Source organism: Corapipo altera, unplaced genomic scaffold, assembly GCF_003945725.1.
Source record: "Corapipo altera isolate COAL_440 unplaced genomic scaffold, ASM394572v1 2b, whole genome shotgun sequence".
Lineage (NCBI taxonomy): Eukaryota > Metazoa > Chordata > Aves > Passeriformes > Pipridae > Corapipo > Corapipo altera.
In genome coordinates, this window is record NW_020884874.1 from 14175453 (window position 1) to 14203048 (window position 27596).

Sequence of the window (27596 nt, forward strand, 5' to 3'; positions counted from 1 at the left end):
CTCCTCTCAAAAGACAGTCATATAAGATTTTGGGAAGAAAAACAATGGACGCAATGTCTTCCTCTCGAGGGAGCATGCTCAAAGACCTAAAGAATGTGGATATATATGCATATTATGCGAGACATACAAAGATACTCACTGCAGTGCTGCTGGAAGAAGCCTCTGACTTTGGAACTTTTATTAACTTCTGCCTTGTAAAATTCAAAATAATCAAGACATTGCTGGACAGCTGCATTAATCTGTGGAATAAAGCACAAAATAATAAACTACTTGATATTTTACAATAAACTCATTCTCTCTTTACGCAAGTACTGTCCTTTAACATAAGAACTTAAATATCCACTTTAATGACCTCATATTTCGGTGCTTTGGATGGATTAGCCACCAGGAGGCAAAATTTTAAAGGGTATTAAAATACACTAACATTATTATTATCATCACATGACAAGCATTAAGACAATCTAAGAAAAAGAGTACAGAGAATATGCAAGTAGTTTGAGAAGCCAACGGCAACCTGTGATTTCCATATTGTCATTACTATGGAAGATTTTCATTTTCCACAGAGAAAAACTCTGTCTTGAATACACTTGTTGAACTGTAAGTTTGGTTGCTGGGTGCTGACAGTGATATTACTTATCTTCGCAGAAGTGGTGTATCATTATCATGCCATTATAATCTTACCAAGCTATATAAAAGTTTAAAAATTATAAGCATGGTTTTTGCAAGGAAACACAAAGCATATTGTTCTAGTTCCAGCTGGCATTAAGTTCATTTTTTCTGTTTTCTTATGATCTGAGAAGAACACTTAAATTTATTACAGTTTCCAGCTGCCAAGATTTATTCACAACTCTAAGTAAAATATACAGACAAGCACAATAAGAAAAAAACCCAAACTTAATCAGATGTTTACCCTGTGCTTATATATTAGATCAGACTACTCTGTTCATAGACTTTCTATTATAAACTCTTTGTTGCATGGAACATACTTTATTCTATGTTCTGTTCTATGCATACAGATAAACAAAATAAAGATCTTTTATAGTTGTCTGTATCCTTTTCTCCCATCTTAAGGTTTTATCAGTCCCATATGTTTTACATTATATTTCATTTGTATTAAAAGATTTTACAAAACATAGGTAAAGTCCTGTCTATATGAACGGATCTCATATCCATATTTGTCTTATTGAAAAAAAAAGTCATTTCCATCCCAGTGTAGAGATCTGCCCATACAAAATATTTCACAGGATTAACATCTATATTACTGAATATATTTCCCCATTTTGATTTATCTTGCTGACATTTTAAATCCTTAGTGGTTCATATCACAACTCAAAGAACACAATCGTGTTTTTTTTAGTCTCTTTCCATCAAAAATCCGAAAAGAGTAGAGTATTTATGATATTTTTTCATGCACCATTTCCCATTTTTATGCATTTTTGGAAATAACTCTAATTCTAATAATTCTAAATATGAATACAACATAACAAACAAATAAATAATAATCCTACTTAAACACCTGATATAAATACGCTGGTCACATACCCTTCTCTGCATTTGCAATCATTCATTTAAGGAAAGACAAATATGGGACAGAATAAAAGGAAAAACATTTGTTCCAACCACACTGTGTAAAAGAAGAGTAAGTTGCAAGTAAATCTGCCTTGCTAAATCATATAATCATAGAATGGTCTGAGACAGAAGGGATGTTAAAAATCATCTAGTTCCAAATCGTCACATGAGCAGGGACAGGGACACTGTCCACTAGACCGGGTTGCTCAAAGCCCCATCCAACCTGCCCTTGAACACTGCTAGGGATGGGACATTTACAGCTTCTCTGGGCAACCTGTTCCAGTACCTCCTCACCGTCACAGCAAAGAAGTTCTTCCTAATAACTAATTTAAATCTACCCTCTTACAGTTTGAAGCCATTACTCCTTGTTCTATCAATAAATTTTATTTATATAATATATATATAGAATATATAATCAATAAAGAGAATATATAATCAATTAAGAGAAGTACTTACCAAGGATTTATATTTCTTTTCCAAAAGCCTAAGTACCACTCTTCTGCTGTAATATGCATGCTTAAATGACAAAGAAGATGCAATGTCAACTGCAAACGTGCTTTGCTTTTTAAACAAAAAAGTAGACATTTTGATCTCTGATTCTTTTCTATTAGGGATCCTGTGCACAATATATACTCAATGTATTGAACTCCAGCTCATGCAAATCAGTATTATACTCAACCGAGACTTTTGTTTGCAGATCGTTTCAGATGACAAAAAAAATTACAACATTAGAAAAAAGTGTAGTAGAACATTCAGTAAAACAGAAAACCAATAACTACTGAAATGCTAAACTACGTGTTTTGACATTCCCATGTAAATCCTAAGTTTACACATGGTAGGCTGCAAAAAGTTCCAGTGTCCACTGGAAGTTAGCAAGTTGTGTGCAGTGTGTCATATATAACTGTACTTTCCTGCTCATCACTTCTTCCAGAAAACTACTTGTATCCTTTAATGGCTGTCAGTCAATTATACCAAAGGGACTGAAAGCACAAGAAATACTCAGAAATTCTGTGAAAACTAGTAACTGAACAGAAATTGAGGGACAGAGTAATATCAAAAAGCAGTGGAAATAAATGTCTAAAAAAACCTCAGACTGTCTTAATTACAGTTCTTGGTATAAGTTGTTATAGGACACAATAGGTCTGTGATGTCATAACTCAGACTTGTCAAAATATATGTTAGACATGAACAAGTTGTTGAGTTGGGGATTTTTTGCTTACCGTCCACTTTTTAAACCATACTGCTTTGATATCTAGCAGAGCCAAGAAGTACACGGGACCCAAAAAATCTGGACAGGTAGGATGATTAGGCTCGTGTTTTACTGACAAAAGTGACAAGGTACTCTCCACTACATCTTCCATGTACCTTATGACACAAATAGGAAAAAATGGACAGAAACCAAAAATTTAAGTCTTTCCACCAGTAATATTCAGGACAAACTTCTTGTAAAACCTTGTTCAGATAAATCATAAATATCAACAATATAAACTTTATCTTGTAGGGATATTAATTCTTTGTAGTACCATAAATAAAACTAACATGTATGTATAATCTCCTAAATTATTACATTTTTTGTAAGTGCTAAATATTACTCTTGTTACTTTTGAAACATCCACATTATTTTTTTGCTCAGAAGTACGTAGAACACTTCAAAAGCTTAGTAAGCAGCTTAATATGACTACCATGCAACTTTCCTATTCTAATTTTCCCCCCCTCTATTTTTATTTCCCCTGTTGTCACTGACCAGCCATCGTGCATCCTGTAATCAACACTCTGCTAAAATTACATACGTCTAATTATATGTCAAAAATGATTAAATTAAGAAACAGTTACATGGTTTTGAAGGTAACATACTTTTCTGGATGCCGAATCCAGGAAGAAGGTGCTTCCTTTTGGTACTCATTTAAAAGGCGAACCTGAAAACATAATTATTAAAATTAAAAAATAAGTATTGCATGATGTTTCGGTAATGATAAAAAAGGTACAGAAAGCTCATTTATACCTTTTTAAGTAAACAATTTATATCTGTGTTAGATACATCCAGACCAGCTGACATACGAAGAGAGTATTCTCCAGAAAGAAAGTACAACTCCAAGTGTCTTGCTAGAAAAGAAAAAAAGGAAAAAACACCTTACCTCCATGACAACAGTGACAAAGCAGACTGTATTATACTGATTTTCAGGAATTACATGAGTCATGAAGTCTGAAATATAATTAAATGCACATACCTAAACTTGTATAGACTTCTCTTGTCATATTAAATGGTGAAGAAGAAAAGGTTTTTGCATAGAACCTAAGAATTTTCTCCTAAGGGTGAAAAAGCAAGAAATGTATTAAATACTCATGTAACTGTACTACAATTGCAAAATAGTTAATATGTATTGGCGTTATTCTTAATATTACATATGACTCAGACATCTGTAGAGATGTTAAATATGTTTTATAAAAATATACAATTGGAGATCACAGAAATATCCACAGTCCAAAGGAAATTTTACTCAAATACTTTAACTGACAGCACCGATGCAAAGCCTCGCTGAGATAAAGAAGTAGCTCAAGGGACACTATTCTACTTTTTCATTATGCCTCAGAAACTTGTAATTAGCACTGTTTTAAAAGAAACTGTAGAACTAAGCTGAAAGAGAAATATATGACAGCAGCTGGGGTAACTTTCCTATTATTTTGTAATTATTTTAAAATTCAAAGAGAAGAAACTAATTTTAATTGACATAATAAATAATCTAAAAGCAGCTTAAGCAGCTGCCATTTTTTTCGTTATCAGTGCCTGTGTAATATTACTATGTATCATTTTCTCATCATCATAGGGCATAAGCCTGACTTAAACAGAAAATATTAACATGAACTGTTTTACAGAATAGTTTTGTCAATTTTTTACATGTCTTTTTGCTAGAAGAAAATCAAACCTCTTCATTCCCATTAAAAGTTATGGAAATGAGTGCCTAAATATTCTATCGAAAACATGTTGCAATCCTTTAAACCAAGACTTACTGGAATCATGCAGTTCTTTCACTTCTTGGGACCCTGCTGGACTACTTGTAATACATATGTAGCTTCTTACACCTCTTCATTACTCTTTACTATGGATACATATCTGATAACTATATAGAAAACATTTGCTTACACTGAACGTTGCATCAGGATCCGACAGAGAAATTGTCAGATGTTTACGCAGATTTGGCCAATTCTCAGAGCTCAGTATATCAGAGGGAGGGGCAAAGCACAGCATCTGCAATGCTTCTTGTCGAACCTGAAGTGGTCAAAAAAACAAACACAACAAATCCATTCAGAGCAACCTCTCAAATACATAATTTACAACATAATTTATAGGAACGAAAGAAGGAAGAGAACCTGGCTGTAGAATAGATAAGGAATTCTAGAATACTTATCTTCTGCTGTATTTTTTATGGTCATTTAGACAAAACACTACATCACTGAGGGGAAAAAGCATGTATTTGGAGAAGCAACAAAACCAGTTTAAATAGATTTTCAATACTGGATGCAAGGTTTATGTTCTACTCTCTTCTTGTAATCAAATATTTTGTTACCAGGGAATATAGCTCTCTAAATCTGTCAGTTAAGGGAAGTGGACACTTCCCCTTATTAGACATTACTTTTTACTGCTGAATTTTCATCGGTATTGTATTCTAAATATTTTTAAGTAACTTTTCACGGTTCTAATCACAGACAACTGTAATCTCTAGTAATTTATTTCATTTTACTAAAACAAACTACAGGAAATTTTAACAATATTTAATAGCATCAGACTTTTCACCTGGCTTTCTAATAAAACTCAATCACGATGTTTATACCAGTTCCTACCTACTATGCTTTTTTCAACTGTCAGACAAACCCAAACAAACCGTACTGAGACAGCACGCTCAAACTGGTATCTCTCCAAGCTTCTAAAGTAGCAGCAGCTGGTGCTGATTGCTGGTTAGAGACACAAATTAATACTGCCACTGACAGGAAAGCAAACCTAACTTGGACTTTAGGCATTCCATCTGGCAGTAGCTCGTTGGCAAATCAGCAGGCATCTCTCTCTTGTGATAGGGGTAACTCAAAGGGCAATATGGAAGTTACCAAGAAGGGCAAGGGACACATATACAGGACAAACTTTATTTCTCACAGAACAACTTTTTTCAAATTAAAAATGCAAATCTATAGTACATAAACTTCTAAAAAACAATAGATACCTGCTGCAACACTACTTTTTGAACCACACAGCTAAAAACAATGAAATACTGCACTGCAGAGCAATTGCTGCACTGAAGCCAAGATACATGAAACAACAGTTTCCACTTATTAACACAGCAACTTTTATGTACATAGAGCCTGTTCTCCAATATGCCATAAACATTCATTTGTATTAACATTTCATTTCTGCTTTTAAACTCACTTCCTTAGGCTGAATAGGGTCAAGCCTTTCTGTGAGTAGCTGCAATTGTTCTTGACTCATGAACGCATAACTCTGCAACACACATTATAAAATGATCATCAGTATATTTTATTAAACTGAACAGCAGAAGATTAAAATCATCAGTCTTCCTGATATCTAATTTACTTTTAATAATTAGAACTTCAACATTTTTAGTAACTTAACAATAAAGTAATAAAGTCAACATTCAAAATGTTTTCTGCTGTTTGCCCAAACTTAAATTTACCACAGTGAAATTAGCATTACATGTTTTGCTTTGCTTTACTCAAAGTTTCCTGTATCTTCATAAAATCCCTTACAATAATTTATTCAATAAGCAATATAGCATAGTGCAGTAATCTGGAAACGAACTGCACGTAATTTGGTTCCTAAACTAAAAGAACAAAAAGTTAGATAACATAGTGCATTCACCATTATTTTATCTTTTGCTATACAATACTTGGACAGGTACTTCAAAGCAGATGGCCATCATATTAACCTTATCTAGCATATGCTGCCTAAAGGTTAGTTGGCAAGTGAAAGAAAGGTAACTTGGAAGACAGGAAGAATGAATGTTTTTCTAGGGCTGTTCTCAATCTCCACTCAATTTAGCAGTACCATGCTTATTTCATAACAAAGACAGAAAACACACTGTACTTGGTTGAACGAGGAGTCACTGTCAGAACAGTTGTCTGTAAAATAGCCACTCTGACGTTCTTTCTTTGTTTTATTATCCAGCTCTTTATTATGCATCCGATCTTCTTCAAATTTGTTAATCAAAGATTCTACCACAACCATCATGACATTCTTCAAAGCATGCATCATTTCTCGGTATCTTCAAGGCAAAGATGATTTTAATATTAAAGGACATAAAAATCACTATGTAAAAAAAAATTGCTAAATCATAAATAACTGAATATGACATAAAGCTAATTGGACCTAAACTCACTGAATTTACAGAAATTAATGAATACCAACTGCAAATCCAAAATGCGCAACAAAATATGTATGTACCTTAAATGTTTCAGATAACTGTATCTTAAAATTATAATAAAATTCCTTTTTTTTGTCCTTCTAAAACCATTCAATGAAATACCACTAGTATAATTCTGTTCTGGGATGTTAAGAAAGAACAATGTAAATCCACCAAAAGGGAGGATCTGTCCCTGAGAAAACAGGACAGTTTTAATTTTTGTTACTGTTTATGTTTCTTCTAGTTTCAACATCCAATTTTTCTTCTGCTATAAGCCCCAAGCAGACTCAGCAGAAGAGAACTCATCATCCTGATTCAAGATCTTGAGTACACACAAAATAATTCTCTTCAAACAAAACCAGGGGTTTTCTAACTTACATAAATTGAATAATATCCACAGGGACACAATTCAAAATAAAAAATGCTTCAGGAAAACATACTATTGTAAAATGTTGATATTTTATTTCAAATTATTTGTTTACTTTAAGGCTACTTTTACTTATTCCAGTCATCAAACATATGAATTATCATATTGTGCTTTAATATCCTCCTGTCAAATTAAAAATATGAGATACAGACATATTTAGTTCACTGGAGTTTCTTCTACCAATTTTAATGAGCACAAGAACTCTAAGGTCCTGATCCTTGAAACAAAATGATACAAACAGCGTAATTTGAAAAACAGTCACCCTAAGATCTATTTTCCAGGTGAAAGTAAAAGCCTTGGTTTTTTGTTTTCTTCCTCTACAACACATAAAAATGACCACTGATGTTAAAATCTTAAATGCCACAAAAACTTCACATATTTGCTATCAGTGTTTTTATGAAATAGTTCATAACCTCAATTCCAGCGTGAGACTAAGTGTGACAAATTGCAGTGTAAGCTGGGAATATCTGAACTGCTTAGCACTGACTTTTGTTACCGGTTCAGAATTATTACTGGTTCAGATTTTATTTTTTCAAAATGAGTTATGGAAAAGAGAAAGGATGACTAGGACCAAGAAGAAAGAGAGTTGTGAATTACATGTATATACTCACTCTTTTGATTCACGGGTCTTCTTAGTAAGATGTTGGACAAGTGTGTCATAGCCAGATATTTCACTCTGATTTTGAGAAGAAGTATATTTTTCTGTTTCTTCTTCAATCACAGGTCCCACGGTATTTTTTATATATTGTCTAAGGTATTTCACAAACTCATAGCTGCAAGAAATACACAAAATTATAATGTAACAGGTACCCTTGACTTCACCGTGAAACATTTTCAACATGATATCAACATTCACTATCTCCTCTCTTAGCAGACCTGTTACTTCAAGGCAAAGGTTATGACTTGCATAGAAGTACACTTCAACAGTGAATAAAAACACATTAAAGTTTGATTTTCTTCAATATGGTAATTACCAGCATATTGCAGGAAGAAACAATACCAAATAGTAAAAGTCCACTCAGAAAAAAGAGTAAGGTTTTGTAGACAAAAATCACAGAATATCAAGAAATTTCAAACTTAAAATTCCAAAGGAAACATTATTTGGAACATCCTGAACATATCACTGTCCTACAGCATAACTCTCTGGTATTATGTGTTATGTGCATAAGATTAAAAGAAACACAGAAAACTCAGTTTATAAATTAGAGCAGATAAGCATATCTAAGGCTTATGAAATTCTATGTCATAACAGTATGCAAAAGATCTCAGTCAAACTGACAAAACTGCCATCTGTGATTACGTAAGGAAATTAGCAATCTTATGGACTCTTATGATCAGATGCTCACAGAAACTTGTGAAAACAAGAATGAATAATCAGAATGGGATTTCCAACTAAAGACTCTCCCTGAGTCCTCCATCTTGGTATTAGCTATAGGTATTGCAACAGGGTATATGTTTTTACAGTGACTGCTTCACTCTGAAATACAGAGCAATCACATCATTATTCATGCCACTAAGTTTATGTCCTCTTGATGTCCTAGTCTAGATCTTCTGTATCCTTCTTCCTCCTTAAAAATATTTTGTAACAATTCAGTGTTACAGCAATGACAGATCTACTTCTCCACATGCAGAATCAAGTCAGACTTATCTGGTGGGGCTTACAAAGGAAGTACGATGAGGGTTGGTGTTAAAAAACCTCTAATCTAACAGAAAATATGCTACTCATATAGTTTAAAATCCTCAATTCAATTTTCCTTTTTATTAGTTTTCTAAGGATCTTGAATTTCTGTCTTTTCTACATCAAAGTGGGAACAAAGGATAAAATAAGGCCTCAAAATCTGGTAAAATTACTGAGTCAAAACAAGCATGAGGCAGAAACAGTGCCGATCAAAATGCTAAGCTGAACTAGAGTATTGGACAGACCAAAAGCACACAGCACTAACAAGGAGCTTGCAGACTTGGTGGATGGGTTAAGGGTCAAGGAAAAAGTTTCTTAATGGTCTCACTAAGAAAGCGCCATAGAACTTCTCTGACCTTCCGTGAAAATCAATCTGCACTGCTGTGGGTGATGAACGAGACAAGAATACCCCCAGAATTATTCCAGCATCAGAGAGTAATGCTCATGGTCTGCATGTAAAGCATCATTTGGTTTTCCATTAAATGTAACATAAAACCGTTCTCATGAAAATATCTTTAGGACCTCCATATAAGAATATAAGAATATAAACATATAAGAAAAAAGTAAGGGATGTCATGTCACACTGTTCTGAAGTAAAAAGCTATGTAAGCATCGTTTCCACCAGCTGTAGAATTTACTCTTTTAACCTAGCTATTCTCCTATTACGTTCTCAGAAGAAATATTGACAGAAGTAATTTCATAGTTTTTTTGTTGCTTGAGCTTTTTTATTTTACATATCTTCTTTTAAAGAAAATTGTTTTTCTTTCAAAATTACACGTAACTTTCAATTAGCATCATCTTTGATGTGTTTATAACCAAGTCCTTTTACTCCATGCTTGTCACCCAGGAACCTGGTGCTCAAAATTCACAAGAGTGCCAACAAAAGCATCACCCAATACAATTTGTAATACAAATTAAATTTGAGCTAAAATACATTTTAAAGACTCTTCAGAATGCATACAAGTTTCAAAGGTTTAAAATTATAGTGAAATTTTAGATAACCCCTAGCTCTATTTCATTTATTTACTTTTACCTAACTTCTACCACTGACAAAGCGATGTTAAAAACTACATAAATTTAAGAGGATGAAGGTAGTGGCACTTCTGAAAAAAAAACGTCAGGGAACGAGCTTTTTCAGAAGCCGTCACAACACAGAGCTCTGGGCCTTATTAAAATGTCTTCAACATCATTTCAGCTCGATAGTCTCTTGGCTTGTCATAAAATGCATACTGAAAATCTCTGATGTAGTAAAAAAATAAACAAGTTAGAACATCACAGAAAGTAAAGAGGAGTGTGCGCTCCAGAAATCTAGATCCCATGTAAGTGAGGTCATACTGTCAAGTCTGATTTAACGGAAGTATGATGGGGATACATTTCTGCTTTATTTAAAAATAAATTAAAAGAATAACAAGATAAAATAAACATGTTCAGTTCATGATTAGTTCAAGATAAGACAAACATGTTCATGATACACATGATAAAATAAACATGTTCAGTAATATAAGCCAGATGGAACAATCAAATATGAAAGCCAAACAGCCTTCTGAAAATTTACTTTATTTTGAAAAACAAGATTATATTGTCTAGCAAGTGTCAAAAACACTGACAGCCTTCAGTGAGGATTTCTTCTTGCCCCTCTTCATGTGCACATTTAGTAGATTACATGTATACATGCATCAGTTGACTGCTAGTTAGTTTTGTAAATTCCTCTCTCATAAACAGCTCATAAATTACTGTTACAGTTAAGATATATTACCAAGAGGAAAAAAATGTAAACCAGAAAAATGGCAAAATTAATTTTATTCTCTAAATTAGCATAATCTGAGAGTTGATTATTGACAGGAATATCTGTATATATAAATACATACATATTTGCAAAGCAATATGAATTGCAGACGTTTCCCATGAATAATACAGTTTAGCACATATCACCTTCTTCAAAAAACTAAAAACAGCAAAAATATTTTACTTGTGAAAATTCTCATCCGTTTCCTCCAAATGCAGGAGAATCTCTTCTGCACATTCTACTGATGGGGCTCCAGTGATTTTTTCCTTTACGCTCTGCAGCAACTGTCTAAGCATAGACTGTAATAGAGCTTCATCTTCACTTGTAAAGTGAGACATCTGTAGAAAACAAATAGAAGAATAACAAGAGCTCATAGTTCAGGGGTTTTCCTCCCCTCAAGATGCTAAGAAAAGCACAATTCCCTTAAAATACCAATTTTTTCCTGTTATCAACAACATGAGATTTTCTACCAAAAGACACGATCAGAGAGGAAAACTTCACACAAAACAAAATAATCAAATCAGTTTTAATGATCTCCTGAAATTGTAGCACAATATTCTTAAAAGAAATATCACATTAAGAAAAGTCTGAATACTCCTATTTGTAGTTGCTTGAGGACTTGCCCATCAAATAGTCACAAGACTACACTGTAGGCTAAAAAAATAAAAAGGAGGCAGAGTTTTACAGGTGTAATGACTGTATCTTAATAACAAAACTCTACAAGTCTCTCAGCTGCTTCTCATCCAGTTCTGATTTTTGGATCCCTCTATTCAGAGCTGTTGCCGTGTCCATGACAGAAAGTGCTGTCAGCTTCTGAAAGGGCAGGTGGAATTATCACATCTGTTTAACTTCCCTGTGGTAATCATCTGCAGTGACCCGACAGAGTTCTGTCAAATTAAACTTCATCTACTGGGAAAAACTGGGAGGAGCAGAAGCAGTGAGAAAATGGAAACATCTGTCAAGTCCAGAAGACAATCAGGTAAATTCTCAAGGGTTGCAAAAAAAAAAGACAAAAGCTCGATTTTGATCTTGATTAATTAATTAACCAAAATTAAGGGCTTAAACATCTTTATATGCCAATGAATACTTTCAACCCTCAGTGGGAGTTCTAACTTATATGTTTCCAGTAGAGACCTTTGACTTTTTTTTAATTAAAAAATCAAAGACCTTCTAAGTACCTGTGAATAAACAATACACACACTTGGAAGAGACAATACAGTCAATCACAACTTCAAACTTAAACACTATTAGCACACACACACCCCCCCCAAAAAACCAAAAAACAACTCAAAGCCATATAGCACCAGCTGGTGGAGTTACCTCTTATGAAAACTAATAGTTCACCAAGTTAGCAGTTCTCTGTAATAAGTAGTGCAGTTGCTGAACATTTTATTTTGATCAAACATAATTCAATATTAACTCAATCATCTTACCAAAAATAGCATTAAACTAAATTCAGACAAACAAACAAAACACTGCAAATCCCTTGTAATATACTTACCCCCTGATTTGCTGTCCTCTTATAAATTAGAATTTCAGGATATAGTCTATATAAACCTTAATATTGAATAATATCCTAATCCCCTGGGGTAAAAAAAAAAATCACTTAGTATTCTGGCAGATTGTAACAATAAATAATAGGCATTTTTAAAAGTACAAATTATCCAGATACTAGAAGGCAGTCGGTGCAAAGCCCCACTGAAATTGTTCATAGAGACAAATCAAGAGAATATCTTCTTTAAAAACTCTTGACTTATGTAATCACTAACAGAGACACTTATCTTACATTTGTAAAGGTTTGTGGTTTGTTGTGTTTGGTTTTCTGGTGTTTGCTTTGCTTTGTTTGTTTGTTTGTTTTTCCCAGCAGGCATATTCCCCCATTCAGTTTCCGGGCAACGTTTAAATTATGGTTTTCTCCCTAAAAAAACCTTACCCAAACCCCAGTTTAGGTAGTCTTTTCAAGGTCAAACTCATTTTGCCGACACTGCCGCACAACTGCAAATCCCGCCCTCCAGCCCACGGGACGATACAGAAGCGGCCCGTTTATCCTTATGCAAACCTTTGCTTGAGTAGGGCAACGAAAAAAAAGAAGTGGCAATTTTAGCAACAAACCAAGGACAGCAGTTCCCAGAATACGAGCAGTGCGAGAGAATTCCTACCCCCTCTCGAGCTTTATCGCCCGTCACTCAGCTGCGCACCAGTTCTGGGCAGCAAACAGCGTTCTTAGGGCAACCCACGTACGAGCAGAGCAGCTGGTCTCTTTCAAAAGCGTCGGCACAAGCTAAACCTGGCCAGGTGCTCCTGTCACGCCGTCGCTGACGGCGCGGTCGGGCTGGGTCAGGGCGCCTCGGCTGTCCGCCGTCCGCGCCGCGCTCCCCCCGCCCCGGGAGCCCCGCACTCCTGGTTCCGCCTAGACTCCGGGGTGTCGCCTTGCGCGCCCCTGCCCGGCTCCCTGGCCCTGCCCGGCTCCCTGGCCCCTTCCCGGCGGGAATCACCTCGCGGCAGCGGCGGCGGCGGCAACCCTTAGCAACGGCGGCGGCCGCTTCCGAGTCTCGCAGGACCCCTGGTAACATCGCGAGAGGCCGCAGCCCGCCCGCTCCCGCCGCCGGGAGCGGGAGGGCGCTGCTGCTGCGGCGTGTCGCTTTGAGGGTCCCGTGGATCTGGGATACGTTTATCCATAAGGGGTTCCCCACACATTCAGTTGCTGATAACATGGACCTCCCTGTCTTCAGGCTGGTGTGTCAGGGCTCCTGTCTGTCCAGTCCGTGGTGGCCCCCAGGTTTTCCGCTGAAATCCAAGGAATAGAGTCATGCTGTTATTCCCAGTTTTTATCAGCAGGGAAGCAGATTGTAACAATAAATAAAATAATGAATGGCGAGGTGTTTTTCGGTGCTCTGTAACTCTTCATCTCCTCCTGTGACGAAGGAAATATTACCAAAAAAAGAGCAAATAGTATTTTTTTCTGTTCAACAAATAAATGCGTAACACAAAACAGCAACAGCAGTTTGATTTGGAATAATTTCCTACTAGTTCAGATATGAAAATCCAGAATTTACTTATAATAAAAACTCATAATGATGTTTGTCAGTGCTTTCATGTAAAGTGATACATTGTACATTATTATCCTTGACTCCTACATTTTTCTAATGATTCTGATAATGTCAGTAACGCTAAGATTCCATGATGACATATTCCTTTAATGTTAATCTTCCACGTAATGCTAATCCTCCATGGTGATATGTTCCTCTAAATGGATCTGTAGCCCCTTCAGTTAACAGAGCTCTTCCTCAGTGTGGGGATCCACTTGCACAGTAGAACTACTGGCATGTTGGGGCCAAGCATGTAAATGGTAGTATTTCTGCCGAAAAGTGATGATTCAGGAACTGCAACATAAACCTGTCTTATTACTTGTTCCTCAGCAACAAGATTTTGATCACTTACAACAGAATAGTTGTGGTACCTTTAACGCTGATCTCTTCAGTGCTTTGAAGTGTCCAGGGCCCTCAGGTACCCACGAAACAAAACTGGAAAAATTGTCTGCTGACTGCTGTTTGCAAGATCTTCAGTACACTCGCCAGAGTCCTATTAGCTTGGCCATGCAGTCTCTCCATCTTCTTTAAATTCACTGTTTGGAATGGGCTACAAGTGACAGCATCTTATTCCTCATCCATGCCAGGCGCTTCTTTCCCAAGAAACAGTGTCATTTACTTCTTTTCTGTCCTCATACCTACTTACAGGTGCTGTGGTACAACACTTCTAATTTCTCTATCACTTCACAAATGCTGATTCAAGCAATAACATCTCAGTTTCATAGCTGATATGGAATAAAGAAATGCAATGTACGTGGTGTTCAGTCCTTAGTCAAAGAGCCTGTAGTTTAACATGCCCTTCCTATCTTATAAAACACCCTATAAAAAAAATTGCACTTGTAGTGGCATAACAGCAAGATGTTCTCATGGTACCTGTGGTGTTTCTGAAATCCTTCCATTCCTTTCTACCCTCTTTCACCTTCTGTATTTCACCCAGATTCGTTAGCCACATGTTTTCAGCAGTTGTAAGCTGGGGCCCTTTCTAATGAGCAAAGCTGGCTCAGATGCCATTTGCAATGACCATTACAATGCATCCAGGCAGATACTCTGTGAGGGTGATACTGCAGAGTGAACAACACTATTCTGAAATGCATTATGTTTACACAGATGGAGGTCAGTCATATGAGAGAGGTTTCGGTCACTGTAAAATTGCTCATGTGGATTTCACACCGGTGAAATTCCACTCTATTACACTAAGACATCCTTCTCATTGGTAAAAATATTCCAAATGTTCACTCCCAGTTGTCCAAACAGGAAAACCTGGCTCCTAACCCCAGCTCAGGAAGGCATGAGATAAAAATAAGTCTTCTTAAGATTTCAACATTGCTAGAAAGTCTTAGTGCTGATTTCCATAATTTTAGAAACTTAGAGGAAACAAGAAATGCACAAGTTCTTAGAATGTGTAGCATATGATATAAGCAGAGTTCCAAACTGTGAAACATTATAGGAATGTAATTAAAGTGTTATAGAGAAGTGTAATTTAATTTAAAAGATTCTCTCCCCATACCTTGAACATGTTCCAGTATTTGAATTACCAGTTTATTACAAATTTCTGTAAATTTAAAATGTTCCTGCAGTGTTGCCAATGTGGCAGATCAGCGAGGAGAAAACTGTGGAAAATAAAGGAATCTTCTTTACAGCTAATGGTAGTAGTGGAAACAGCTGGTCTTGGTGCTCATGTCATTACACCAGGGATATAATTTCTCTCCTCTCCGTCTGCTCTGTTCTGACTCTTCTCTTTTTCTTCATTGTAGCTGCCTACAAACCCACCCTTTTTTGGATTACACTAAAAGGTCTGGAGAGATTTTGATTTTATGTAGTTAGTGGACAGCCATTGGTTTCTCCAAGAATGTTTATCTAAGACTTTCAGCAATTCCATATGTAGGACCTACTAAAGGAATTGGGTTCTAGTACCTAATAGAATAATTTAGCATAAGCAGTATATATTGAAATCCCATTTGAAGCCTTGCCTTGGCCGATACAGTTTTCAAAGGAGTGTATATCAAAGAACTAAAGAGGAGGGCAAACTACACTTGACCAAAAAAAACCCAAAACAAAACCAACTTTCTGTACTCCCATTTCAGAGCTAAATCAAGACCAGAAAGAGCCAAGAAACTCACTTCAGAGTTTCACAAACTAGGACTGAGATTGATGTTCAGAAAGGAGAAGTAAGTGTGAATTCTGGTTCTGGAGGTAGCACAAAAAGTCTATACCACCTTTCTGCACCCTCTGACATCCCTTAAGCAGTTCTTAAGCCTTCAAATAAAAGATGAAGACAATTCATCAACCCTTTTATGGCCACTGTGGCATTTGTTGCCCTCTCGCATCACATTCATGGGAGTTTCTCAAATCTGGAGGAACAAAGAACATGTTTTGAGACTTTACTAGATCATAATCTAATCATAAATATCCAAAAGGAAACTGCTTAAAATATTACTGCTGATGGGAAAATCTTTTTAAATAATCTCCAAAGGAAATTTTCTGTTTTGGAGACCATCTGTCCTTTCCTCCCTGTGCACTCTGGGGAAATACTAGCCCATTGCTAGATGTTTCTGTTTAAACAAACATGAAAGAATTGGTGAGTAAATCGTCATGAGGTTTGCAGGCTGGATCACTTCATACTATCAGCTGCACTTGGAAGACTTGTGTTAAAACACATCCATAGAGAATTTATATCAGTTCCGTAACAAGGAAAAAAAGTGTCATGACTTTAGTCTAAAGTTACATCAGATGACTTCGTATGTTCCTATTAAGAGCTCAACTGATATGAGATGCATATAAGCTCTAATGGGAATCAAAAAATAAAATTTGGTCAGTTTGCTTATTTGGTAATTAAACTTCAGTTATGCTGACATTTCAAAAAGACTGAAGAGCTTACATTGCTATTCCTGATCTCTTTTTTCTGAGAAGTGAGAAACTGGCAGGAAATCGATAGGACTCTCACATAACATTGTAAAGCACCCACTTGATAACAGCCTGTCCACTAACAATCAGGAATGTTATTGATTAAAAATTTAACTTAGTGAATATATAGAGACTGATTTTTCCATCTGTATTTTATGATGCAGTTTTCAATAGATGCTCTGCTTGTGGTTGGAAAAGTAACCACTGGAACTGAGGTTCAGTGCAAGTAATAAAATCTTTACTGTAATGCTAAGTAACTCCCTCAAAGAATCAAAGACAAAATAAGCTTCATTGACAATATATCCAACGTAATTTTCTTATCCACAGCTCTCTTAGTGAAACTTCAGGGAGATAAGGACATATGTGTCACTGGCTCTGACTGTTCTTAGGCAAATCTCTTAACACTGGACTTATGTCTTTATTGGTAATTGAGAATTGTACAATTATCTTTATATACTATTATGAAAATTAACTTTACAGAAATACAATACAATAACCAAGTGGCATCATAAATCTCCAATTTATTTGCCATTTCTTTTCTACATAATATTTTGGCCTTTTTTTATCATGTGTTTCCTGAAGGTGGCAGCAATATTCAGAAGTTGTGTGGATGTCTGATTTTTGAACCTATTGACCTGTAATACAGCATTTATTTCAATGTAAATGTATTTGTATTTATGACCATTATGCTAAAATCAAACTTGGATGACATAGATATTGTGGTTGTAGACATGTAATGTACAATATCACCACAGAATATGAAAGAAATTATGTTGACCTGGGGTGATAGAATTGCTTATTCTTTTGCCCAGTAAAAAATCAGAAGCTAAAGGAGTATTCCCAAAGTATTAAATGTTTTTAATTGACAATTTACCATTGCTTGCAGTTAAAATTATCCATTTCATTAGCTTTAGTGAAGCCTGTATCATACATATTTTCTGAAGTGAACTGTTAGCTCATTTGTAGGCATTACATTAGCACTTCAAAACACTGCAAAAAGTATATGTGATCACTGAAGGAAGATTATAGTCTATCTGTAGGGTTCCTTTCAGTTCCATTCCTCCATTCAATCTTAATCATTTAAAATCACTGCTGGAATCACTCAGGACAACTATCTCTAATCAGCATTGCAGGGTTTTAATTGAAAGAGAATCTATAACACCTCTCCTTTTGCCTTAGATGTAGTACACTGCACTATTGTGAAATGTTTTTGGTACTGAGGTAAGGCAGTTACAACAACATTAGAAATAGGAAGAATTTAGAGAACTCTCTTCTCCTTTCATTTTGCTAGCAGTTGTCTGCACAGGGATTTGCAGATCCCAGATGCAATCTGATCATGCAAAGATATCTCTGCAGCAGGGCTCTCCTTCCCTTTGTCTTGCACTCTAGACTCTCATGCCTGCAAGCCTTCTGTCAGCTCCAGGTCTGCTCCCACAGTGCATCCAGGACAAGGGCCCAAGTACTGGTACTGCTGCCCCAGAAACACCACTCTGAGAAAGGGCTTCTCGGTACAAGAGAGACATGGAGCTCCTGTAGCAGGTCCAGCAGAGGGCTATGAAGGTGATTAAAGGATGGGAGCACTTCACTTATGAAGAAAGGCTGATGAAGTTGGGCCTGTTCATCGTAGAGAAGAGATACCTGAGGGAGAAACCCATCAATATATAAAAATATCTGAAGGGAGAGTGTCAAGAGGAGGCAGCCACGCTCTTCTCAGTGGTGCCAAGCAATAGGATAACAGGCAATGAGAAGAAATGGAAACACAGAATTTTCACCTGCATATGAGGAAGAATGTCTTTACTGTGCAGGTGACCAAGCACTGGAACAGGTTGCCCAGAAGTTGTGGAGTCTCCCTCACTGGAGATATTCAAGAACTGTCTGGATGCAATCCTGTGAAATGTGCTCTAGGAGTCCCTACTTGAGCAGGGAGGTTGGACCAGATAACTTTCAGTGGTCACTTCTAACCTTACCCATTCTGTGGTTCTATGAATTGCATTGCTGCCAATGGCCGTGCTACCAAAGGAGGTGCAAAACTTAGGCAGAGGCTTCCCTGTGAGTCTTCACTGGTTCAAATGGACTTCCCAAATCCTCTCATACTTTCAGACCTGAATGTCTCATCCTTAGAGAAAAGTAAGGAAGGAACTGCAGTTTTTTAAAAAAATCTCCCCTCCCAAATATGTATGGAATACAAAAGCTATAATTTTAAATTATGCTGACAGAATTTATTGCACTGTTCTTCCTAAGGAGTTTGCTCAGCAAACCTGGTGGCCTTTTTTAGTAGCTGTACATCAATATTCCTGTGCCTTAGGATTGTAAGTCTTTCTTCTTGTCCTTACCAATGACTTTCTGTGCTACCTTGTGTCGTGAGTAAAAACAGTTTTCCCTGGAGTGGTCAACTCCAGGGGGGTGGTGTTCTTGGTGTGGAGCCAATCAGAGCTGTGTTTTCGCTCCTGTGAAAATCAACATATTGCAACAGGCTGGAAAAGAAAGGAGATGAGGTAGTTGGAAGAGAAACAGCCATGTTTTAGGCCACGAGGAGAGAGGGGCCAGGAGCCCCACTGGGGGCCAAGGCCCCTAGCCCCGGCTAGGGGCTGCAGGAACTCGGAACAGTGTTCAGCAGAGCAGCACTGAACAGAGAGTTGTGGCTGAAAGCCAAAAAAGATAACAAGCAGCAGAGATGGCATGGAACCAAGCTGAGAGACACGGAGCTATCTGACGGAGAGGGAGAGGACTAAGCTCAACAGAGACTGTTTGGTGTGAGACCTGACTTTACTTTCCCAAAGTCTCTCTTTGGAGACCCCTTTTTTGGAAGAGGAGGAGGTGGACTTCCACTTGAAGGGAGTCCTGAAATGCAGAGATGTCCTGGAGCTGGAGTGGGCCGGCCAGGAGGAATGCAGGGGGGAAGAGGCTTTTCTTTCCCCGCTTCGCCATGCTGGCAGTTTGAGACGGAGCAAAGGAGCTCTGTTAGAACGCTTGGGGCAAAAACTGAACTGAACAGCCCTGAACGTTTTGACTCAAGAGGAACTTGAATCCCCTGAGGAAGGGACTGTCACGAAGATGCCCTGCACTTCGTGATATGATGTGGTGAGGCAAGCCTGTCCCTGCTATTTCAGTCCACAAGAGAGAGACCTTTGGCTGGAGCCGAAGGGCCAAGGGGTGAGAGGAAACTCCTGTGGGGTAATGAAGAGAGAGAGAGATTTTCCAACTATGATGGAGTGAACCTGCTGCTTGGAAGAGAAAAGACTGTGCTGTCGTGAAAGTGATTCTCTTCTTTTCTTCTGAACTTATATTTGGAGGGAAAGGAGGGATTTGATCTGTACATATATATTGTTTTTACCATAGGAGAGATAATTAGAATTGTTGTATATAATGTGTTACAGTATTTGTTGTGTAGTAATTAATTGGAATATAATTCCCTTCCCCCCATACTGAGTTGCGGTATGTCTGGAAAACCCTCTCACGCTGAAACCAATAGTGGGGGTAAGGGGAGGTTTGGGACTTGGAGATTAGAAATTGGATTTTTGGGGCTCTGAAACCACCACACCTTGAAAACCAGTACTTTGATATCCTGGGGTTGAATATCTTTATCATTACTCAATTTTATGTTCATCTTTTGTACAGTATCACTGAGGACACTTCCTTCAGATTTCCTCCCAGGATTAGTGTTAATTCCTGCACCTGCCACGTTAACATTTCAGAATTCATTCATCAGCTCCTCTGAGCTGCTGATGTGCTATTCTGTTGCAAATACTGACTGCTATTCCTTTTTTTCATTTTTGTCACTCTTGGATTTCCCCAAAATATGTGATTGCTATCGCTTCCTTTATTACACCATATGTACCGCAAAGCCTGTGTAAGTGGTTTTGTGTTAAGCCGCCATACCTTCTCTAACCTCTGTTTCCCATCTGTCTTCTGAAAATTGTATCCATCCAGATATACTACAGCTTTCCTTATGCAATGGCTTATCCTGCTATAGTTCTGAATCCCAGCATCAAACACAATACAGTTTCCTTCCTGCATCATCAACCAAGCGCTGTCTGCAATCTTAATATTTGCAGGGAGTCAAATACTTGAGACATTTGCTATGTAAGCTGTTGCTTTATATTCTCTTGTTAATATAAGTTATAGTCTGCTTGTAAGAGTTTCTTCTAGAAGTACTGATTAATCTAGCCAGATGTGACGCACAGAAAACTTTGTTCTGTTCATTTTTGGTATGTTGTAAAATGCTTGAAAAGTAAGCAAATCATGCTCTTTGCTGCTTATTTAAAGCTGTACTCTTTGTAAGACAGAATTTGGCCCATCCTTTGCAGTGCTTTATTCCTCTGTGTACTTTCAGCAACATGAACTGTGTGCTTTGTTTTTCAAATATTTTGTGTCCTAGCAAACTGTGACCTCCTCAAACATCAAAGTGATGTTTTAAAGAAATAGTAAAAGCATTGCTTGGTAACAACACTGTTTATTTAAACTCCAGAAAACACTTGTTTTTACTTTTTCTTTTATTTTGCTTAGATAATGTCTGTGATCCTAAGAGAATTTTACATCCAAGAAAAGTTTTTGGAGCTTCTCTGAACAAATATGATTTCTGACATAAAGAAAAATAGGTGAAGAAAAACAGTCCTGAATGTCTTCATCCACAAAGAACAGTCTTTAAATGAAAACTGAATTTAAGATTGTTGTGTAACAGAATCTGTCGTACAATGGAATCCTATTGGTAACAAACCGACATTTCTTAAGATAATGAATCTAATTTCTTTGCAGTAGTAAAAAAATATATGTTACAATTTTGCGTTATTACAGTCAATATGTCACCCTCATCTCAGTATAATTCAGTGAATTTTAGTGATAAGGATGAATGCGGTTCTGGAAATCTGCAAATACATTTATCTGACATGAATCACAGAATCATTTATGTTGGAAAAGACCTCTAAGACCCATCACCACCTTGGCAACTAGACCATGGCACTAAGTAATTTCTTGAACACTCCAAGGATGGTGACTCCACCGCCTCCCTGGGCAACTCATTCCAATCTTTAACATCCCTTACTGTGAAGAAATTCCTTCTGATGTCCAGCCTGAACCTCCCCTGGCACAGCTTGAGACTATGTCCTCTTGTCCTGTTGCTAGTTGCCTAGGAGAAGAGGCTGACACCCACCTGGCTACAATCTCCTTTCACATAGTTGTAGAGAGTGATAAGGTCTCCTCTGAGCCTTCTTTTCTCCAGGCTAAACAACCCCAGCTCCCTCAGCTGCTCCTCATAGGACATGTGCTCCACACCCTTCACCAGCTTCATTGCTCTTCTCTGGACCAGCTCCAGCACCTCAATGTCCTTCCTGAATTGAGGGGGCCCAGAACTGGACAGAATACTTGAGATGTGGCCTCACCAGTGCCGAATATGGAGGGACAATCACTGCCCTAATCCTGCTGGTCACACTATTTTTGATATCAACCAGGATGTTATTGGCCTTCTTGGCCACCTGGGCACACTGCTGGCTCATATTCAGCAGCTGTTGACCAGCACTCCCAAGGCATTTTCTGCCAGGCACCTTTCCAGCCAGTCTTACCCCAACCTGTACCACTGCATGGAGTTGTTCTGACCCAAGTGTAGGAGTCAGCAGTTGACCTTGTTGAACCTCATACTACTGGCCTTGGCCCATCAATCCAGCCTGTCCAGATCCCTGTTCTCTTTGTTGCCATGGGATTTAGGTGCTGAAAAAATCTCCCGGAGCAGTTAATTAGGGGTGAGATAAGAAAGGGTTTATCTGCCAAGGCAGTAGATGTTACAAGACGCGCGCCCCTGTGCCCAAGAGGTTACATTTTATAATACCATCCATCCAATCCCAGATGTGTCCACCCTGTGGCCTTTGCTCTGGACTGCCCCACGGTTTACCCCCTGAAAATGGGTCTGGGGTGCATTTCGGGACCACCTACTTCATCACCTTCATCATCATCAGAGCACAAAGGGTACATAGTTACCTGATTCCTGACCTATTCTGTGGTTTATGCTGTTCTGTCAACTGCCTAGGCCTTGCCTTGACAAAAGACTAAACATTTCTATTAGATTTGGGGCTATGAGTGATATAGGGAGGATAGAATGGGGTAAGAGGGTTAAGGAATGTGTAAACAAGGGTGCTACAGGGAAAGGGAAAGGGACAAGAGACAAAGAAGGGAAGGTTTCTGCTTTTAAAACCTACTTCCATTACTTATAAAACTTACAAGTCTTACAAATATTAGAAAAATAAAAAAAACATTAGGGGCTTAAGGCATCATCTTCTTCAGTTCAGAAAACTCATCTCTTCCATTCTTTTTTTCCAGAGAACCACTTTCTCCATCCAGGTAATTGCACTTATAAATACCTGTTTGGGGCAACTGCCAGAAAAAACACAGTGAGTCCCTGTTCTCCTGAGTCAGAAGCTTATTTAAATCCACAAGGTAGGACTTAGGTCCCTTGATTCAGAAGGTATCTTTTTTCCAGACTTGTAAATAGTCTTATTTACTACACCAGACCTGCAGTGTGCAAGTCAGTACTGCTGAAGGGGAAAGAGCTGTGATTCTGAAGTGGGAGAAGTCAGTTCTTGATGATGGGTGTTGGAACCTCATAACTTGGCTTTATGGTCAAAGAAAATGAGAGTATATCCTGTTTTGATATGGCTGAGTGTAATCCTCATCCCTTTCTCATCTGTCAGATGGATTTTGTGAATTTATAATGGCTTGATTGGAGACATTACTCTGTTCTGAATCCTTGGAGCACTCTTGTAGAATGCAAAGTGTGCTAATAATGTCATAATTACTATTTTAAAGTCTTTCTTCCTTTGGTGCACTCTTTTTTGCTTAACTCAGGTTCCTGGGCTTGCACTGGAGAATAATGAATTAGCTGAAGGGAAGAATCCTTGTGGATGTAGACTCTAGGCTGGTGTATGTTGATTAACTTGATTTGTGTTAATGGTTCTATCTCATATTACACCAGTGGAGGTGGTTTTAAGTTTTAAGGAGGATATATTCACAGCTTAGTAGTACTTGGCAAAGTTCTCTAAAAACTTTTAAAATGCATTCCTGCTTAGTTTTCAGCATAATTTTGCTAGCTACTCTGATGCTTTATAGTGTTTATAACACTAAATAATTGTAATGCCATTGTGCTTTATACTCTTTATTTTATTGCTTATGCACCATACAGTATTGATATGTATTGTATAACATATAACTCAATACAATAAACATAGCATTACAAAACAGAGCTGCTGCATTTTTTGTTATAGGTGGGTTACCTATGGTGATGAAAATAATATAAAAATATAGGGAAATTATTAGTCACTTTCTTCCTACATTTTATTCAAGGAATAATCCATGGTAAATTAGGTGCAATTTCATGAAATTTTATACAAGCATAGATCTTGGTATAAAGCAGTAAATAAGCTCTGCTAGAATTTTATGGCTGTTACACTTGTTTTCTTTTAAAATTAGCTTATGTTTGTAGTGCTTTTCTGCAGAGGTTATTTGAAGATCACTCCTGAGGGTTATTGCACATTCTCAGTTGTTTCTGAAGGCAATGGATGCCAAGAATTTCACTTTGCGGAACTGAACCGTTTATTCTTTCTCTTATTCACCCCTACACAGATTTTTTTTTTTTCATTTTAACCAGGACATTCCAATTCCTATCCATCATGGACTGAAATAGTTATATAAAAGGGGAAATTTAGAGACTAAATAAATTTGCATTTACATTAGGTAAATTTAAATTAGATAGAAATTATTCAATGGGAAGGTGGTGATGCCCCATCCCTGGAAGTGTTCAAGGCCATATTGGATGGGTCTTTGACCAATCTGGTAATTTTTTGCCTTCCCTGATATACTGAACAAGGAAGATTCAGGTAGAAGATATAAAATGAAGGATTGTCCTTCAAATCATTCTCTGGATCTTTGGTGCCTTGCTCAGGGGTGTGGGTACATGCCTCTCTCTACTTTTGGTATCCAGAGTTCATATTCTCTCCTGAGGATAAGTGCCCATCAAGACTGCTTGAATAAGCTAGGCAAAGCTCCTGGTGTCTTTTTAGAGTGTGCTCTGTCTCTGCCTTAGGAGAGATTTGCAATAGTAGATCTGCATATTAGACATCCGCCAGCCTGAGGGACCCCAAACCTTCCTTTTTCAGCAATCCATATTGTGAGCTCCACAGGGAAGGGAAGGAATGCATTCCTTTCCCAAAAGAATTGCAAATTCCTGTAGCTGAAAATCTTATACAGGGATGAAGCTTGACTGGAGCATTGTGGTTATGTACCGATGTGTGAGTGTTGGTACTTTTGTTTTTATTAAGTCCAGTAACTGTTTAGTATAAAATGCATGATCATTTCTGACAGTAGACACAGTCTCACAACTCGCTCCTATCCAAGTGTCCTAGTGTTTCTGCAGAGCCAAGCTCCCCCTTGTGGGCTTTTTCTCCCTCTTTGGCAAATCCTGACCTTCACAAATCCTCAGCAGAAGAGGAAAGTCCTGCTCAGCCTAGCCTACTTCTCACCAATTATAAAATTCTCCTAGGAGAGGGTTTGTTTTGAGTTCCTAGTTTCTAGGGCTGAGCTAGATACTGTCAGTGAGCACTGTGAGACTGAAGTGTGAAGAAGTGTGCAGGCATTTGGGATCTTCAAAGTCAAACAGGAGGCTGCACCCTAATTTTCGCTTTGGGGTATAAAGTTTACCAAGTTCTGTTTATACCAGAGTTCCTGCTGAATCTCATCCAAAGAGTTTTCCATTTTTCATATGTGCCTCTTTCTCTAGGTCAGTGATGGTTCTTACATCAATTTCTGACACCTAGGATAATGTAATAGGGTTAGGAAGTAGAAAATGTTTGTATCTTCATATAAGTATTCAAATTGTCTCTTATTTTGTATAATTTTAAGACTTTTTGTCAGACAAATATTACAGCAAATTAAAACCTGCATGGGGTACAGAAGGGAGTGAAAGGCAATCTGGATCAAATGTACAAGGAAGTGCTTATATATGTTGTGTTTTAGAAGTTTTATCTGAAAGAGAGGCAGCATGAAGAAAAATTTCTGTCAGCCTTTCATATCATTTGTCTGTCAAAGGTAATTTGTGTTTTATTTAATAAGTTAGTTGAACCTGTCATCTCCCAACACTACGTATTGTTTGTATCAGGGCACCAAAGTTATGGTTCATAATACATTATGCAGATTAATTTGTCCTGAATAATTTTTCCAGTACGAATAAAGACTGTCTTAACACTGTTACAGTCTTACAGCAATACAAGATCAGTGCAGCTGTTTCACCTGCATCATTCTCCACTTCAATTTTATGCTAGTGTAATGGAACTATCAGAAAGAAATCACATCTGTCTACCCTAGCATTAGTGACCTAGTCATTCCTGGTACTATAAGAGCATATGGTGCAGGTCCCAGTAAAGGAGAGCCCAGGCCAGGCTCCAGCTCCCTGCAATCGTTACTCTTCAGCCTGCTGCAACTGTGCCCCCCTGGAATTTTAAGCAGAGACACTGCAGCAGATCATTGGGAACAAGTGAACCTGTTCAAGTACTGATTATTCTGGTAGAGCCTGAGCAAATTAATTAATAATTAGGTATGAAATTAATGTATACCTTCTGTTTCCTTAGTAGTTTTCACATGTTGCTAATTTGCTTCTGCACCACCAAGGGACAAAGTACATTTAAAGAACATACGTAGAAAGAACTAAAAGTCTCCCCAGGTAAACCATGTTACATTTGCTGTCTAATTTTTGGTATCGTCTGAACTCTTTAAAATGTCTGACTCCTTAAATCCCAACTATTTATAGTACCTGTTTAAGCAACACTTAATTTTGCTTTGTCTTTATGTTACATTGTGCTGGATAGATACATAGTAAATTATTTCATTATGTCTTATCCTATATGTTTGCATTTCAAATGCGATGTTTGAGGGTGTTTATATAGGATGTACTAACTGAAAATGATGTGAGATGATGTTAGAGCTGCAGTATTGTATATAATGTAGCAATATGTTGTTGGAGGGGTTTTATATGTTTCTGTATGTTAAGCAGGATGTTTTACTCAGAGGGAGTGTTTTGTGATTCTTTACTATGAGAAATATATAAACGCAGTTGAGTAGACCTGACAGCTACTGTATGAGCAGGTAATTGTAGACTGCAACAAAATACAGCATGAATATTATAGATGTTTCAGTAAAATGATAGCTTTAACTAGTTGGGAAGACCTGTTGGAAATCTGAGGTGACACAAAATGAAGTTTGAATCTCTGCTCCTCTTAAAAGGTGAGATTAGAGACTTTTTGGTCTAACAAGCCATCTTTGGGCCCTTTACCATGTGTAAGGCTAGCTATGCCAAATCTTTGTCTCTTTGCTCATCCTGTTAACTCAGACTGTGACTTTTGCACTGTAGTCTGTCTGACTTTTTTGACTGCTCCAGACTACTGGACAGGGATGAAGATACCTGCAGTACAAGAGAAATTATGTAAGTATGGAAGCTTCCATGTGAGTAGGTAGAAGAAATTTCTTAGGAAGTTTAAAAAGCATACATTGCAGTAGGAGCAACATATGGCACATAAGAAGATGAAAGGTTCTTTCCTTTTTCTAACAATCACAGATTATGGTGAGTTGGAAGGGACCCATAAGGACCATCAAGTCCAAATCAGCCCTGCACAGGACCATCCCCAGGAGTCACACCATGTGCCTGAGTATTATCCAAACACTTCTTGAACTTCATCAGGCTTGGTGCTGTGACCACTCA

The 27596-nt window shown here is 37.5% G+C and overlaps 1 protein-coding gene across 10 annotated transcripts in view; it reads right to left on the reverse strand.

Moving 5' to 3' along the window:
• The window catches only part of TBC1D32 (TBC1 domain family member 32), an 80331-nt gene extending 66840 nt beyond the window's left edge, over positions 1 to 13491 (reverse strand). For 3 of the 10 annotated variants that reach the window (XM_027633843.1, XM_027633851.1, XM_027633852.1), the window contains exons 1-12: positions 13364 to 13491; positions 11052 to 11206; positions 8016 to 8177; positions 6662 to 6839; positions 5987 to 6058; positions 4712 to 4837; positions 3798 to 3876; positions 3572 to 3672; positions 3424 to 3485; positions 2790 to 2934; positions 2026 to 2085; positions 140 to 239 (exon numbers count right to left, since the gene is read on the reverse strand). In XM_027633843.1, the coding sequence (XP_027489644.1) occupies positions 140 to 239; positions 2026 to 2085; positions 2790 to 2934; positions 3424 to 3485; positions 3572 to 3672; positions 3798 to 3876; positions 4712 to 4837; positions 5987 to 6058; positions 6662 to 6839; positions 8016 to 8177; positions 11052 to 11206; positions 13364 to 13441 (1318 nt within the window). In that variant the 5' untranslated portion in view covers positions 13442 to 13491. Of the gene's footprint in view, positions 1 to 139; positions 240 to 2025; positions 2086 to 2789; positions 2935 to 3423; positions 3486 to 3571; positions 3673 to 3797; positions 3877 to 4711; positions 4838 to 5986; positions 6059 to 6661; positions 6840 to 8015; positions 8178 to 11051; positions 11207 to 12369; positions 13338 to 13363 lie in introns of those variants that run through there. The other 7 variants (XM_027633847.1, XM_027633848.1, XM_027633846.1 and 4 more) reach the window with 7 other exon arrangements.
• Positions 13492 to 27596: the final 14105 nt, after the last annotated feature.